At 47.5% G+C, this 12,953-nt stretch overlaps 1 protein-coding gene across 1 annotated transcript; it reads left to right on the top strand.

The window, feature by feature from the left end:
- Positions 1–1,521: 1,521 nt before the first annotated feature.
- LOC114606819 (C-C motif chemokine 19) lies at positions 1,522–11,365 on the top strand. The gene is made up of 4 exons (XM_077936580.1): positions 1,522–1,697; positions 3,329–3,452; positions 7,851–7,947; positions 9,345–11,365. The coding sequence occupies exons 1-4, from the start codon at positions 1,619–1,621 to the stop codon at positions 9,366–9,368; spliced, it is 324 nt and encodes a 107-aa protein (XP_077792706.1). The 5' UTR covers positions 1,522–1,618; the 3' UTR covers positions 9,369–11,365.
- The last annotated feature ends 1,588 nt before the right edge of the window (positions 11,366–12,953 follow it).

Below are 12,953 nucleotides of genomic sequence, written 5' to 3'. Positions count from 1 at the left end.
GGTATAGGACTGGATCCCACATCGAAATTGCAATTGACTGGAACCCTACAATGCAAATGGCAAAACAGATCGTTCCAGCATCCCACCACCATTTGAACTATAGCTCCTTTTTACAGAAACATCAGCACCCATTAGCAAGCTCCTTTAAGCTTTTTATTTGACCCAGCCCTGTAGCACTAGTCTTAGAGAACTAGACCAAAATTACCAAAATGAATTTCAATAAGAAAAAAAGGAATGTTCTGCACATAGGCAGGAATAACCAGCTGCATAAATGTAGGATGGAGCACACCTGCCTTGCCAGTAGTACATGCAAAAGGGATCTAAAGGTCTTAGTGGATCACAAACTGAACATGAGAACATTGTGATGCAGCAGCATAAAAAGCTAATTCTATTCTAGGCTGCATCCACAGAAGCATAAAAAGGTACCCCTGCCCGTACGGGCCAGTCTTGACAGACTCTAGGGTTGTGCGCCCATCTCACTCTAGAGGCCGGGGGCCAGCGCTGTCCGGAGACACTTCCGGGTCACGTGGCCAGCGTGACATCGCTGCTCTGGCGAGCCAGCGCAGCACACGGAAACGCCGTTTACCTTCCCGCTTGTAAGCGGTCCCTATTTATCTACTTGCACCCGGGGGTGCTTTCGAACTGCTAGGTTGGCAGGCGCTGGGACCGAGCAACGGGAGCGCACCCCGCCATGGGGATTCGAACCGCCAACCTTTCGATCGGCAAGCCCTAGGCACTGAGGCTTTTACCCACAGCGCCACCCGCGTCCTTTAACAGAAGCATAGTCCCACTCTATTCTGCTTTGATCAGACCACACCTGGAATACTATGTCCAGTTCTGGACACCACAATTTAAGAAGGATATTGACAAGCTGGAACATGTGCAGAGGAGGGCAGCCAAGATGACCCAGGGTCTGGAAGCCAAGCCTTATGAGTAGCGGTGGACGGAGCTGGGCATGTTCAGCCTGCAAAAGAAGAAACTGAGAGGAGATATGAGAGGCATCTTCAAATATCTGGAGAAGTGCACCATGGAAGAAGGAGCAAGCTTGTTTTCTCCTGCTCTGGAGGGTAGGACTATTCTGACTAAATATCAGGAAGAACTTCCAGATAGTAAGAGCTGTTTGAGAGTGGAATGGACTCCCTCAGGAGGTCTTGGGCTCTGCCGCACTGGAGGTTTTTAAGCAGAGGTTGGGTGGCCATTTGCCAGGGATTCTTAGGCTGTGGTTCCCGCACTGCAGGGGGTTAGACTCTGTGACACTTGTGAGTCCCTTTCAACTCTACAGTTCTATGATTCTGCCTCCTTCTGCCCAAGAACCCCTTCACATTCTCCAGGACTCAAGCCACGTCCCTTGAGCAAAGAGACCAAGCCCCCAGGTGCTGCAGCAGGCTGGCATTCCTGGCACAGTGCCCGGGCCACAAGCCCTGCCTGGGCCTCTTCTTGCTCACCTCTGTCTCTGGTTCCTTGGGATTTCCTCTGTTACTCACACCAAGAAAGTGAAAACGAGAGCAAGGGAGCGCAATAAATAGGAGAGGCGGGAGCTGGCTCCACACTAGAGCATCAGCTACCCGGGGCTGGCTGGGTCGTTCTTCCTCTCTGCAGCATCCTTGGCACCCACAGCATGGCAGCAGGCATGGCAGCACACGGCGGCGGCTGGATCCTTGGGTTGGTGGCTCTCTGCATCTGGAGCACCCAGCAGGGTAAGAGAGAACATCTTCTCCCCTTGTGGGCTGCCACATTGCTGGGTCCAACATTCAGGAGCTCTTTCGGCTGAGCCTCTCCAGGGCAGGGGAATCCTTCCTCTTCCTCTCTCCCTTCCTGAATTCCACTGCCTTGAAGTTGGCACTCAAGCTTTTCCCTGCCAATGCTCTCTGGCTCCCCGTAAATGATGGGGAAGTCCCTTGACCTGGGCTGCGTCCCCTAGCGGTTACGCCTCCTCCTTGGCAAACGGTGGGTCTTCACTAGCGCTTGCTCTGGAAGCTGCAGTCAGTGCAGAATGCTACAATGCAGTGACTGACAGGAGGGAGGCCTTGAGCTCAGAGATCTGCACTGGTTTCTAATCTGATTCCGGGCCAAGTTCAAGGTCTTCATGTTAAATCCCTTAGCAACTTGAGAACCAGTTTGCCTGCAAGATCGCCTTGCCTCACTTGACCGCTTCAGTCAGAGGAACTGGCACTGCTGCAGGTGTCACCCTTTCCTCATTTGTAAGAAATCAGTCTTTTAGTGTGGCATCTCCTACACTCTGGAACTCCCCGCCAGTTGACACCAGGCCGGCACCTTCCCTGTGCCCTTTCCAGCACCTGCTGAAACGTTTTTGTTAAGAGCAGTCTGTCCAGACATCTATAATGTAAAATATACTTTAATCTACATTTAGTTTATTGTTGATTTTATGTTCTGAATGATTTGCAGAGTTGTTTTCATGGGGTTTTTAAAACTGATAATTTTATGGTTTAGCTCTCTTTGAGGCTTTTAAAAAAAACAATCAAGTGGTGTATACCTTTTCTGAAATAAAAATAAATACTATTTGTCATTTTAATGCCCGCGTGTCTAGTTTGGAAAGACCCTTTTCAGACTGATTGCAAACCCTTTTTCATGTTTACCGCCTTATATTTGCTGCCATGTAACCACAACACAGGGACGTGGCTGGCGCTGTGGGTTAAACTACAGAGCCTAGGATTTGCTGATCAGAAGGTCGGCAGTTCGAATCCCCGCGACGGGGTGAGCTCCCATTGCTCAGTCCCTGCTCCTGCCAACCTAGCAGTTCGAAAGCATGTCAAAGTGCAAGTAGATCAATAGGTACCACTCCGGCGGGAAGGTAAAGTGTTTCCGTGCGCTGCTCTGGTTCGCCAGAAGTGGCTTAGTCATGCTGGCCACATGACCCGGAAGCTGTACGCCGGCTACCTGGCCAATAAAGCGAGATGAGCGCTGCAACCCTAGAGTCGGCCATGACTGGACCTAATGGTCAGAGGTCCCTCTACCTTTTTTAACCACCACACTGGCCTCTGCTTCTGCTACTATAGCCTTGTAGTCAGAGGACCCTGGAGATTTGGGCTATGCAGGTAGATGCTGGCAGCCAGTACCTTCTGGAGGAAGCTGACCTGATGGATGAAGATGTTGTTGCTCCTTTCCCATTGCCCACTTGACCGCTTGCCAGATGGGATCCTTGCCAGCTCTGGCTGGGCTGTGCCTGCTGTGGCAGAGAAGGGGCAACAGGTGGCCTTGGAGCAAGGCGCTTCTCTTTCTCTAACCTGGATTGCAAAGTGAGTCGAGAGAAGGGCAGACCCTCCATTTTCCCTGCCTTACACATTGATTTTTCCTTTCCTTTCCTCAGTTTCTGGTGATTATCAGGTCATGGACTGCTGTGTGAGAACCAGCTCAATGCCCATTCCTGCCAAAGTTGTCCGAGATTACCGGGACCAGTATGTTCAAGACGGTTGCGCAGTCCGGGCTGTGATGTAAGTTGCGGCCCCTACTTTGCATTCCAGGAGTCGGCTTTTTGAAAGGGGAGGGGGTGGTATGTACATAGATCATTGCGTGCCCTTGCATAGACCTCTAGCAAATCAGAGAGAAGAAGAAGACATGGGGTGCAAAACAAGCCTTTTTAGGGTGTAGGACCCGGTGAAGTGCATTCAAATTATATGAAAGGAGATTCTGACTAAACATTAGGAAGAATATTCTGGTGGTGAGAGCCTTCAAGAGTGCAGCAGACTCCCTCAGAAAGCGATGGGCTCTTCTTCATGGGAGGTTTTTAAGCAGAGCTTGGGTGGCCTTCTGTCAGAGGCAGGGCCCGATTTAGGAGGCCCTCAGCTCCTGAAGGTAATGGGGCCTTTTTACATGTCCAGCTGTCCTTTGTCAACAACAAATTCTCACTGTTTTTTTGTGTTGAATATATGCTATATGGTAATTTATGGACCTAATAGGTATCTAAAGCCATTTGCACATAACAAAATATGTATTTTATCAAAGTAATTGTTGAACTGAAATACAATTAAGAAGAAGTACAGTGGTACCTCGGGTTAAGTACTTAATTCGTTCCGGAGGTCCGTTCTTAACCTGAAACTGATCTTAACCTGAAGCACCACTTTAGCTAATGGGGCCTCCTGCTGCAACCGCACGATTTCTGTTCTCATCCTGAAGCAAAGTTCTTAACCCGAGGTACAATTTCTGGGTTAGCGGAGTCTGTAACCTGAAGCGTATGTAACCTGAAACGTACCGTATGTAACCTGAGGTACCACTGTATATTAATAGTGAAATACAATTAAGAAAAAGTATATTAATAGTGAAATAATTATTAAGCTCTAACTTCAAATGATTGGGGGCCCATTACTGACATCATAGGAGCCTACACAATGCAAAAACTGTTCCTATATGTAGGTTTTATTTTATTTGTTTTTTATCATATTTTGGAAATGTACATCCAGTTTTTTCCCCTTTAAATTTTTTTGGGGCCCCAAGAGAGTGGGGCCCTAAGCTATAGCTTGTTTAGCTTATATGTAAATCTGGCACTGGTCAGAGGTTCTTTAGCTGCGATTCCTGCATTGCAGGGGGGGTCAGCCTAGATGACCCTGGGTGATGAGTCTACAATTCCTTGGGTGTTTTTAGAGGAGGTTAAGGGTGATATGATAGCCATGTTCAAATATATAAAAGGATGTCACATAGAGGAGGGAGAAAGGTTGTTTTCTGCTGCTCCAGAGAAGCGGACACGGAGCAATGGATCCAAACTACAAGAAAGAAGATTCCACCTAAACATTAGGAAGAACTTCCTGACAGTAAGAGCTGTTCGACAGTGGAATTTGCTGCCAAGGAGTGTGGTGGAGTCTCCTTCTTTGGAGGTCTTTAAGCAGAGGCTTGACAACCATATGTCAGGAGTGCTCTGATGGTGTTTCCTGCTTGGCAGGGGGTTGGACTCGATGGCCCTTGTGGTCTCTTCCAACTCTAGGATTCTAAACAGAGCTCCAACATGCTTAGAAGGAAAAGAAAGGGCTGGGACTGCAGCCGACGGGGACAGCGCAGAAGAGGCGATGCACCACGGCTGAATTAACTTTGCTGCCAATTAACTTTGGTGACAGCAGATGCTTCTCGTCCGGGGTGTACCGTTCCCACCTGCCTGGCTGCCTTCTTGCAGACCTTTGTGGCCCCCATTTATCTTCATTCCACATCTCCTCTGCTCCAGTGACTTTTCTCGGTGGTGCTGAATTTACACGCTTCCAGTCACCTTTGGCCAAGCAGTCAAGTGTGCAAGAGGCCTGTGGCAACTTCCTCCAGGACGAAGTGTCTGCTGTGGGAACGGTCTGGAGCGCCAGCCTTCCCTTGAAGGAAGGACACAGCTTGGGGGTCAGGTTGGAGGTGCTGCAGGATTGGGGCGATGGAACCCCACCTGGCATAGAGGATTAATCGACCCCCATGAGAGGGGTGGTTGGGATCCTGATATGCTCAGATGATTCCCACAAGGCCAGGTGTGGGGAAAGGAACAAAGGATTCTCATCATGTCCATTCCTTTATGTGCTTCCAACTTGATGGGAATTCCTCCTATCAGCACGCAGCAACCACTAGGCAGGATGGCTGTGCTCTGCACCCACAGCTGGAAGCAGCACAGCTTCTGAAGGCCAGTTTCCGGAAACCACAGGAGGGCTTTTGGGCTCAAACCCCTTTGAGATATCTGGTTGGCCATTGTGGGAACCGAAGGCTGGACTTGCTTGCCCCCCTTTGGCCTGATCCAACAGGCTCTTCTTATGTTCTTAACCAGCCATCCCAGACCCAAACGGCAGCTGATAGGTCAAACTTCTACCAACCTGTTGCTCTACAGAAGCTGCGGACTACAACTCCCATCAGCGCTAGCTGGCTGGGACAGATGGGAGTTGTAGTCCGAAGCAGCTGGAGGGCATCAGTCTGGGGAATCTTGGCAGGAGACATTCTCCTTCTCTGTCCCATCTAGTTGCCAGCCATGTGCTGTTGAGCAAGAGCACCCTATGTGGAAACTGATTATTATTATTTTTTTAGAAAAACCCTAAATGAAGTAATATTGTGTTGGCTTTGTAGTAATGGGTAATGACAAACGTTGTTTCCAGTTACTATGAGTTGACTTCTTGTTCTGGGCCTACAAAGTTTAGTAACCCTGTCTTATATTAAATGAGGACTTCACAGTCCACCTTTGAGATGGGTGGAGGGTTGTCTTAGGAAGAATTCAAAGTTCAGAGGAGTTAAGCATGCCTGTTTTCATCTAGTTTAAGAAGTGTCTGTTGTCTGGGACAATCGATGTAGCCAGAAACCTCTCCTTGCAGTCCCGGAGCCTGCAATTCTTGGAGTCCTGCATTTCTTGTAACCTGACATCACTACAACCCGCTCCATGCTCTGTTAAACCCACAAGAGGGAAATATCCATTGCATTTCCATTCCTCTGCCCTCCCGCTGCGAACAAAGAGAGCAAAGTTCAGGTGTACACGGTCTTCCCCTGCTACTATCTAGGCATATAATGGGATCAACTTCCATGCAAATAAAACAACTTCTGTGGTCTGTGGCTTGCAGCCAAAAGCGAGGCTGAGAGAACATTGCACAAACTTCAGCCACCACGTCCCGTTCACAGCGACTTCCCTGGCACGATGCCAGGCTGTGCAAATGAGGTGGAACAAGATCCCATCAAGGCAACTTCGGTTGCTTTCAAGAAGTGGCAAAAGTGTTGAGTTGCACGGACCATTTCCCCTGGCAACTTAATCAGGGATTCTCACCGATGAAGGGCTCCACAGAACCAGAAAGCACGAAAGAGGTCATTGGACCCCACCTTTCCTCCTGGGGGGGGGCAGCAATGTGGCAACTGCTGCCTATAGATCTCTGGCGCCCAAATTTGTTGGAGTCCCTACCTGCTTGGTTCCATAAATTTATCCCCAGTGCCCCCTACCCAACCCCGTAGAAAAGCATCGTTCAGAATAGTGGTTCCCACTAAGGAAGAGAATAATGCAATAAAATTTGAAACGGTAACAATTAATTGCACTTCTATTCAAAATCCAATGAAAGCTACTTAGTTTAATTAATTCAAAAAAACGGGTGAACTTGATCCAGTGATCCACTGCTACCCTCTTGCCTCTTGGCAACCCCAAGGTAATCCCACTGCCCCTCTAGGGGCCACTACCTCCGTGGAAAATGAGGGAGGTCCCAACTAAAGAAGAATGGCCACTTAAACTGATGGAATATGCACAGCTTGCAGAGCTAACTTATAGAATAAGAGAACAAGAAAAACATTTGTTTAAAGAAGATTGGAAAATGTTTATTGTATATATGGGGGGAAATTGTGTACACTTGATAAAGTCGGCAGCGTTAAGATAAATTCAACAGTGTAAATAAGGTTTAATGGATGTAATAATGGATGTACAGTGGTCCTCAGGTTACATACGCTTCAGGTTACAGACTCCGTTAACCAAGAAATATTATCTTGGGTTAAGAATTTTGCTTCAGGATGAGAGCAGAAATTGTGCTCCGGCAGCGCGGCAGCAGCGGGAGGCCCCATTAGCTAAAGTGTTGCTTCAGGTTAAGAACAGTTTCAGGTTAAGAATGAACCTCCGGAACGAATTAAGTTCTTAAACAGAGGTACCACTGTAAAATATGTGGTATGCAAAATGAACCATGGAAAGAGAAGAAAGGAAATATTGATATTTCAAAGTTGTTTAAATGAATATTCTAAAATGCAAAACAGAAAAAATTAATAAAAATTATACAAAAGGGGGGGGGACCACTGCTTTAGACCATGCAATGCAGATATTTCAGTGTGTGTGTGTGGGGGGGTTAACAGGAGGGATAACTAAGATGGCAGAGGCATCCTGGTCATCTGCTCATATTTTTTCCTGCTCTTTGTGTTTCCAGTTTCACCACCATCAGAGGGAGGAACCTCTGCGCCCCTCCCCATGCCCCCTGGGTGAAGCATCTGAAAGAGACCTTGAACCGCCGAAACCATAACAGGGTGAGGTGTCTTTTTTAGTCACCCTTTCCCAGGGAAAATGTACTCTTTGGTGCTGAATTGGAGTAAACGTCAATCCGGAGAAAACTGAAATGGCTGTTTGTTCCAATTGAACACTACAGAGTGGTTTTCCACAGATGAAAGCTGCTGTGAGATCTATTTGAGGTCTCAAGTAGGATCCGATCCAATGGATTCAAATGGCAGCCTCTCTCACAAGCCACCAACTTCCGAGGTCATAGAGTTGCAAGGGGACCCCATGGTCATAGAATCACAGAATTGTAGAGTTGGAAGGTCCCCGGGGGTCATCTAGTCCAACCCCCTGCAATGCAGGAATCTCAACTAACTCTTTCAATTCAGATGGCCACCCAACCTCTACTTAAAATCACCCCAAGGAAGGATTTTTGAGGGAGTCCGTTCCACCGCCAACTGGCTCTTCCCATCAGAAAGTTCTTCCTGATGTTTCGTCAGAAGCTCCTTTCTGGTCATTTGACTCTGTTGGGTCAGATCCCCTCCTCTGGAGCAGCAGAAAAGAAGTTTCCTCCATCTTCTGTGTGACATCAGTGAATGTGGGGCTGGAGAGGGGTGGCAAAATTAGTCCCAGCAAAGCCAAGAAACTGGGTCTGGAAAAGTCTTGTTGGTTCGTTTTTATTTCATCAAGTGTATACACTGCCTAATTGTAAAAGGAACACCTGAAAGAAGTTTGCAAAAAAGATAAACTATAAAATTGTACCACTAAGAGCAGTTAAGAGCAATAATGTAAGACATTCAAAAATGTAAAATGACAACAGACTGAAATCAGATTAAGGGCTCCTTCACACTTCTTCTTGTCTTGTGCCAAGAGAGCCCAGCTCCAATTGGCTTCCCCCTTGCCCCACCCATTTCCCAGGGAAAATGTACTCTTTGGTGCTAAATCGGAGTAAATGTCAATCCGGAGAAAACCCAAAAGGCTGTTTATTCCAATTGAACACTATAGAGTGGTTTTCCCCGGGTGAAAGCAGCGGGAAAAGAAGATGTGTGGATAAGGCCCAAGACTCTCATGAACCTGCCAAACATCTGGGTAGGCTTTTAGCAGGTGCCAAAAAGAGCCCTGTGAAGGTGCCTGCTTGTGATCAAATGGACAGGGAATTCCAAAACGTAGGTGCTGCCACACTGAAAGATTGAGTCATTACAGTTGGGGAATGGGGGTTAGGCGGGACCCATAATAGGGCCAATTTTGCTGATTGAAGCAGTTTTGACTTCCCTGGTTGTCAGTATACAATGGGGGGCCTTGTGACAACCTGACCTTCTGAGCCCTTCTGTCTGGGTGGGACAACCACCTCAAGAAATGCTGCTTTGGTGGCAGCTGAGTTTGGCCGGATGGGGTGGCGGATCCATTAACGCTGCTTTCCCTCTTCTCCCAGAGGTCATCTTGGCGTTCCTTCTAGACGGCCAGCTGACCCCCTTGCATCCTAGAGGAGGAACCTCAAGCAATCAGCTTCATCCAGTGCCTGCATTTCCCCAAGATGGACCACTCATCTAATCCAGCAAGCTCCTTCTTTGTGCTCCTGCGTTTGAGCAGTTTGCCCCCTTGGAAATGGGGGGTCTTTGCCTCTAGACTATTGTAAAGCCTTTCCGCTGCATTCTTGCATTTGCAAATATCCATCTCGAGTTAGTTGATTCAGACCCCACCAGTTGCAAAAGCTCCCAGCTGTTTGCTATACACCTTCATACACAAATCCCAGTTTCCTGAGGTTCAAAACTTCCCATTGTCTGAATAGATGGTCCATGTATTCTTTAGCGGCCTTGGAGGCTGCTTAGCCTTCTTCCTAGCCACAGTCTGGCCACATTCGCTGCTCTTCAGGGAACAGAGAGGTCGCCTTCAGTGCTGCTCGTTTTTGCTTGGGCTGTTTCCTTGTTATTCTGAAATCTTGAAATTGTGCTGCTGATGGTGCATTTGGTGGGTTAAGGAACAAGCAAATTGTGAGGATTATGAGGCTGCAAAAGATGAAGGTGACAGGGCACAGAAGAGGAGGAGAATGCAAAACAGTGGTATAAACCTGGTTTGGGGCAGCTGTGGCCCTGCAGATGTTGCTGGACTACAGCTCCCATCATCCCCTGACTAGCTTAGCAATGTGGGCATATTGTAGAATCATCCTTGGGTGTGTTAGGTGTGCCAGAACCCTTGGCTTTTTTAAACATGGCCTGGAATTGCCTCTGTGCATGTTTAAAAATGTCTCTTAATGGAAATTAAGTCCAGGCTAACAATCATGCATGCAATCTGGGTGCCCAAAAGGTAGTTTTTTTCTCTTTTATCGGCCAAAACAAATAGCCTGTTATTCAAGGCTAAGAAAATTACTGTACTATCTGTGAGGAACACTGTGGATCTTGGCTGTGTGATTTGGCAAAAGAAAGAAAGGAAAACTCACAATGATGCAACTGGGCAGCTAGTCAAGATAGTGGAAACACAAGGATGAGAAAGACAGCGCACATGATGGGGCACAAAGGCCCCAATCCGAGACAGATGCAACATTCATAACCACAAAACAGGAACTTTAAGGCAGATCTGGGATGAATTTGCTTCTCAAACACTCCTTGAACTTCTCCTTTGTGAATTTTGTTGTTCGTCTTCTCCAGAGGTTGTCTGATTCCTTGAATGTTTGCTGAATGTTTTCTAGCTAGTTGATATTGGGTATCCAATGATATTGGGACTTCAGTGTTTAATGCTTTACAGCTGGTGCGTGACAGCACATGGGCTGCTTGGCGCTTGATAGCACTGACATCTGAATCTGTTTCCAGTCTTCAGGGATCACTCCGGCACAAATGGCCTCTTCTGCCAAGAGAACCTGCACATCTGCTACAAAGCCCCTTATGCGTTGCTAAGGATTCTGGGCTCACTTTCAATTTAGGCCAATTGTGAACCAGAAGTGTGGCTTAGAACGAACACAATATATCTCCATGACAGTGCAGAGCAGAGACATGTATTTACCAGGCTGCCTTTGAATATCACTTGCAGTGATAATGAAGGTTTGACAGCTGATTCAAACTGTCAAAAGATTCATGAACAAAGGCTAGGGGATTACCAGATGCAAACACTTCACATCCAAAATGTGATTTTCAATGTTGAATTAGAAATCTGAATGACAAAACTGGGAAGTTCAGAAAAAGTTGAGTAAATGGGAGCTTTCATTTGAAACCTGATTAACTGGTGAGGGCATCTTATTCCAATGTCTTGTGTTTCTTAAAAAAATTATGGATGAATTAATCAGTAGTGTTTTCAAAACCATTTGCATGGTTTCATGTTATTCTCTATTTTTCTGTCTTCCCTTTGCAGTTGTCCTACAAGTATATACTCACGGATGCTAAATACAAATGTAATTCGAATTTCCTTCCATTGTGTCTGCTTGCAATCTCTATAAATTCTCAAATAAAAAAAGGGAATGACTGTTACCGTGCCTCATTTGGGAAAAAGTAAGAATCTGCTGCATGTGGGGCTGCTTCAGAGGGGAAGAAGTTGCCTGGGAAGATGGCTGGCTCTCCTTCATCAGATACTGTACTTTTCCATGTCTAAGACAAGTTTGTTTTTTTTTAAAGAAAATTATGACAAAAGGGAGGGGAGGTCATCTTATACACAGGGCGTGGGATTGGTTGCCGCTGCAAGCTGGAGATTGTCAGCGGCTATTGTGCGTCTTATTGGTGGCTGTGGCAAGGACTGGGATTGATTGGCTGTCTCTGTGGCAATTGGGTGGGCAATTGGTGAGGGGACAGACGATAGGTGGGTTTTGCGACATGTGCGAGTGGCAGCGTAGGTCTGGCAGGTCAGCTCAACAACTCTGGACAATCTTCCTCTATTTTCCTAATTTGGAGTCCCCCAAAATTATACACAGGGGCGTGTTATACACGGAAAACTACGGTATTTCTAAACAGAGGCTGGGAGGCCACCTGGGAGGGAAGAGGTGGCCGGAGGATTCTCTGCACCCACAGCGCAATAGGCCATAGTTGTCCCTTCCGAATCTTCAATTTTTAAAATTTTTATTTTATTTTATTAAAATAATTCAACATTGATACACACATATTACGAATATACAAACATACTGTCAGAGCTGGCTCCAGGTCCCAGCCCACAGAGGACCAACGCTAGCCGGTAGTAGTATACAAAAGTCTTTATTGAAGTACAGTTTCCATTTTCAAGCCGCAGCGCCCCAGCTCTACGTCTTAGAGGCTAGACCGGCGAAGCTCCGTCTGAGTCTCCACCCCCTGTACACCAGCTTAAGACTCTAACCTTACTCCACCACTTCCGTCTCTCCTTTCTCCTCTGGGTCCTTCTGCCCCCCGGGGTCTCCTCCTTTCTGGACTCTTCTGACGCTGACCCCCCTGACTCCTCCCCCTCTTTTCGGCGGGCTTTGGGACCTGGCTCCCTATCCGGGCTACCAACTGCGCCGCCCTCCTGTACATTTGAACTTGGCGCGCGCGCCCAGCCTTCCACCTTCCTCTTGACCGTTTCCTCGCTCTCCGATGGAGGCGTGGCCAATCCTGACTCCTCTCCTCCCACTGGCGGTGAGCCTCCTGGTCCCGATACCTGGGACTCCTCCCCCCTACTGCGCTCTGGTGGAGAAGCTGGTCCTGATTTCCAACTGCTGCTCTCTGAGTCCCCTCTGGCCCCTTCTTCCTGGGGTGTCCCCCTAGGCACCCCCCTTGCTCTGACCATGGGAGCCCCTTTCTGTGAATCTTCCGATTCGCTGGAAAGACTCAGAGACCTCGGACCGCTGTCATCGCTAACATTTCCTTCGGATTCCTCCCCCTCGCTCTCTATTTCCTCCCTTTCCTGTGCCTCTGCTCCTGAGCCCCTGACACATACATTTCATAAAATCCTTAAAAATATTCATACATACCCACACTCAATCCCACAGATACTTCCTTTCCCCACCACCACCCCTCACCCCACCCTTGTGTTAGACTTCCAATCTACTCAATTGCAATTTCTTTCCAGTTCTATTACTTTCTTTAACATACTTTTAAGCCAACTTTCTACT

Source organism: Podarcis muralis, chromosome 11 (assembly GCF_964188315.1).
Source record: "Podarcis muralis chromosome 11, rPodMur119.hap1.1, whole genome shotgun sequence".
Classification (NCBI taxonomy): domain Eukaryota; kingdom Metazoa; phylum Chordata; class Lepidosauria; order Squamata; family Lacertidae; genus Podarcis; species Podarcis muralis.
The sequence above is the reverse complement of the archived record's forward strand: the minus strand, read 5'-3'. Positions and strand labels throughout refer to the sequence as shown.

Excerpts from the sequence above, each read along its gene's own strand:
- LOC114606819 (XM_077936580.1), top strand. The coding sequence starts at position 1,619 with ATGGCAGCAGGCATGGCAGCACACGGCGGCGGCTGGATCCTTGGGTTG. Across the intron at positions 3,453-7,850 it reads TGCGCAGTCCGGGCTGTGAT|TTTCACCACCATCAGAGGGA; the intron begins GTAAGTTGCGGC and ends TTGTGTTTCCAG. Across the intron at positions 7,948-9,344 it reads ACCGCCGAAACCATAACAGG|AGGTCATCTTGGCGTTCCTT; the intron begins GTGAGGTGTCTT and ends CTCTTCTCCCAG.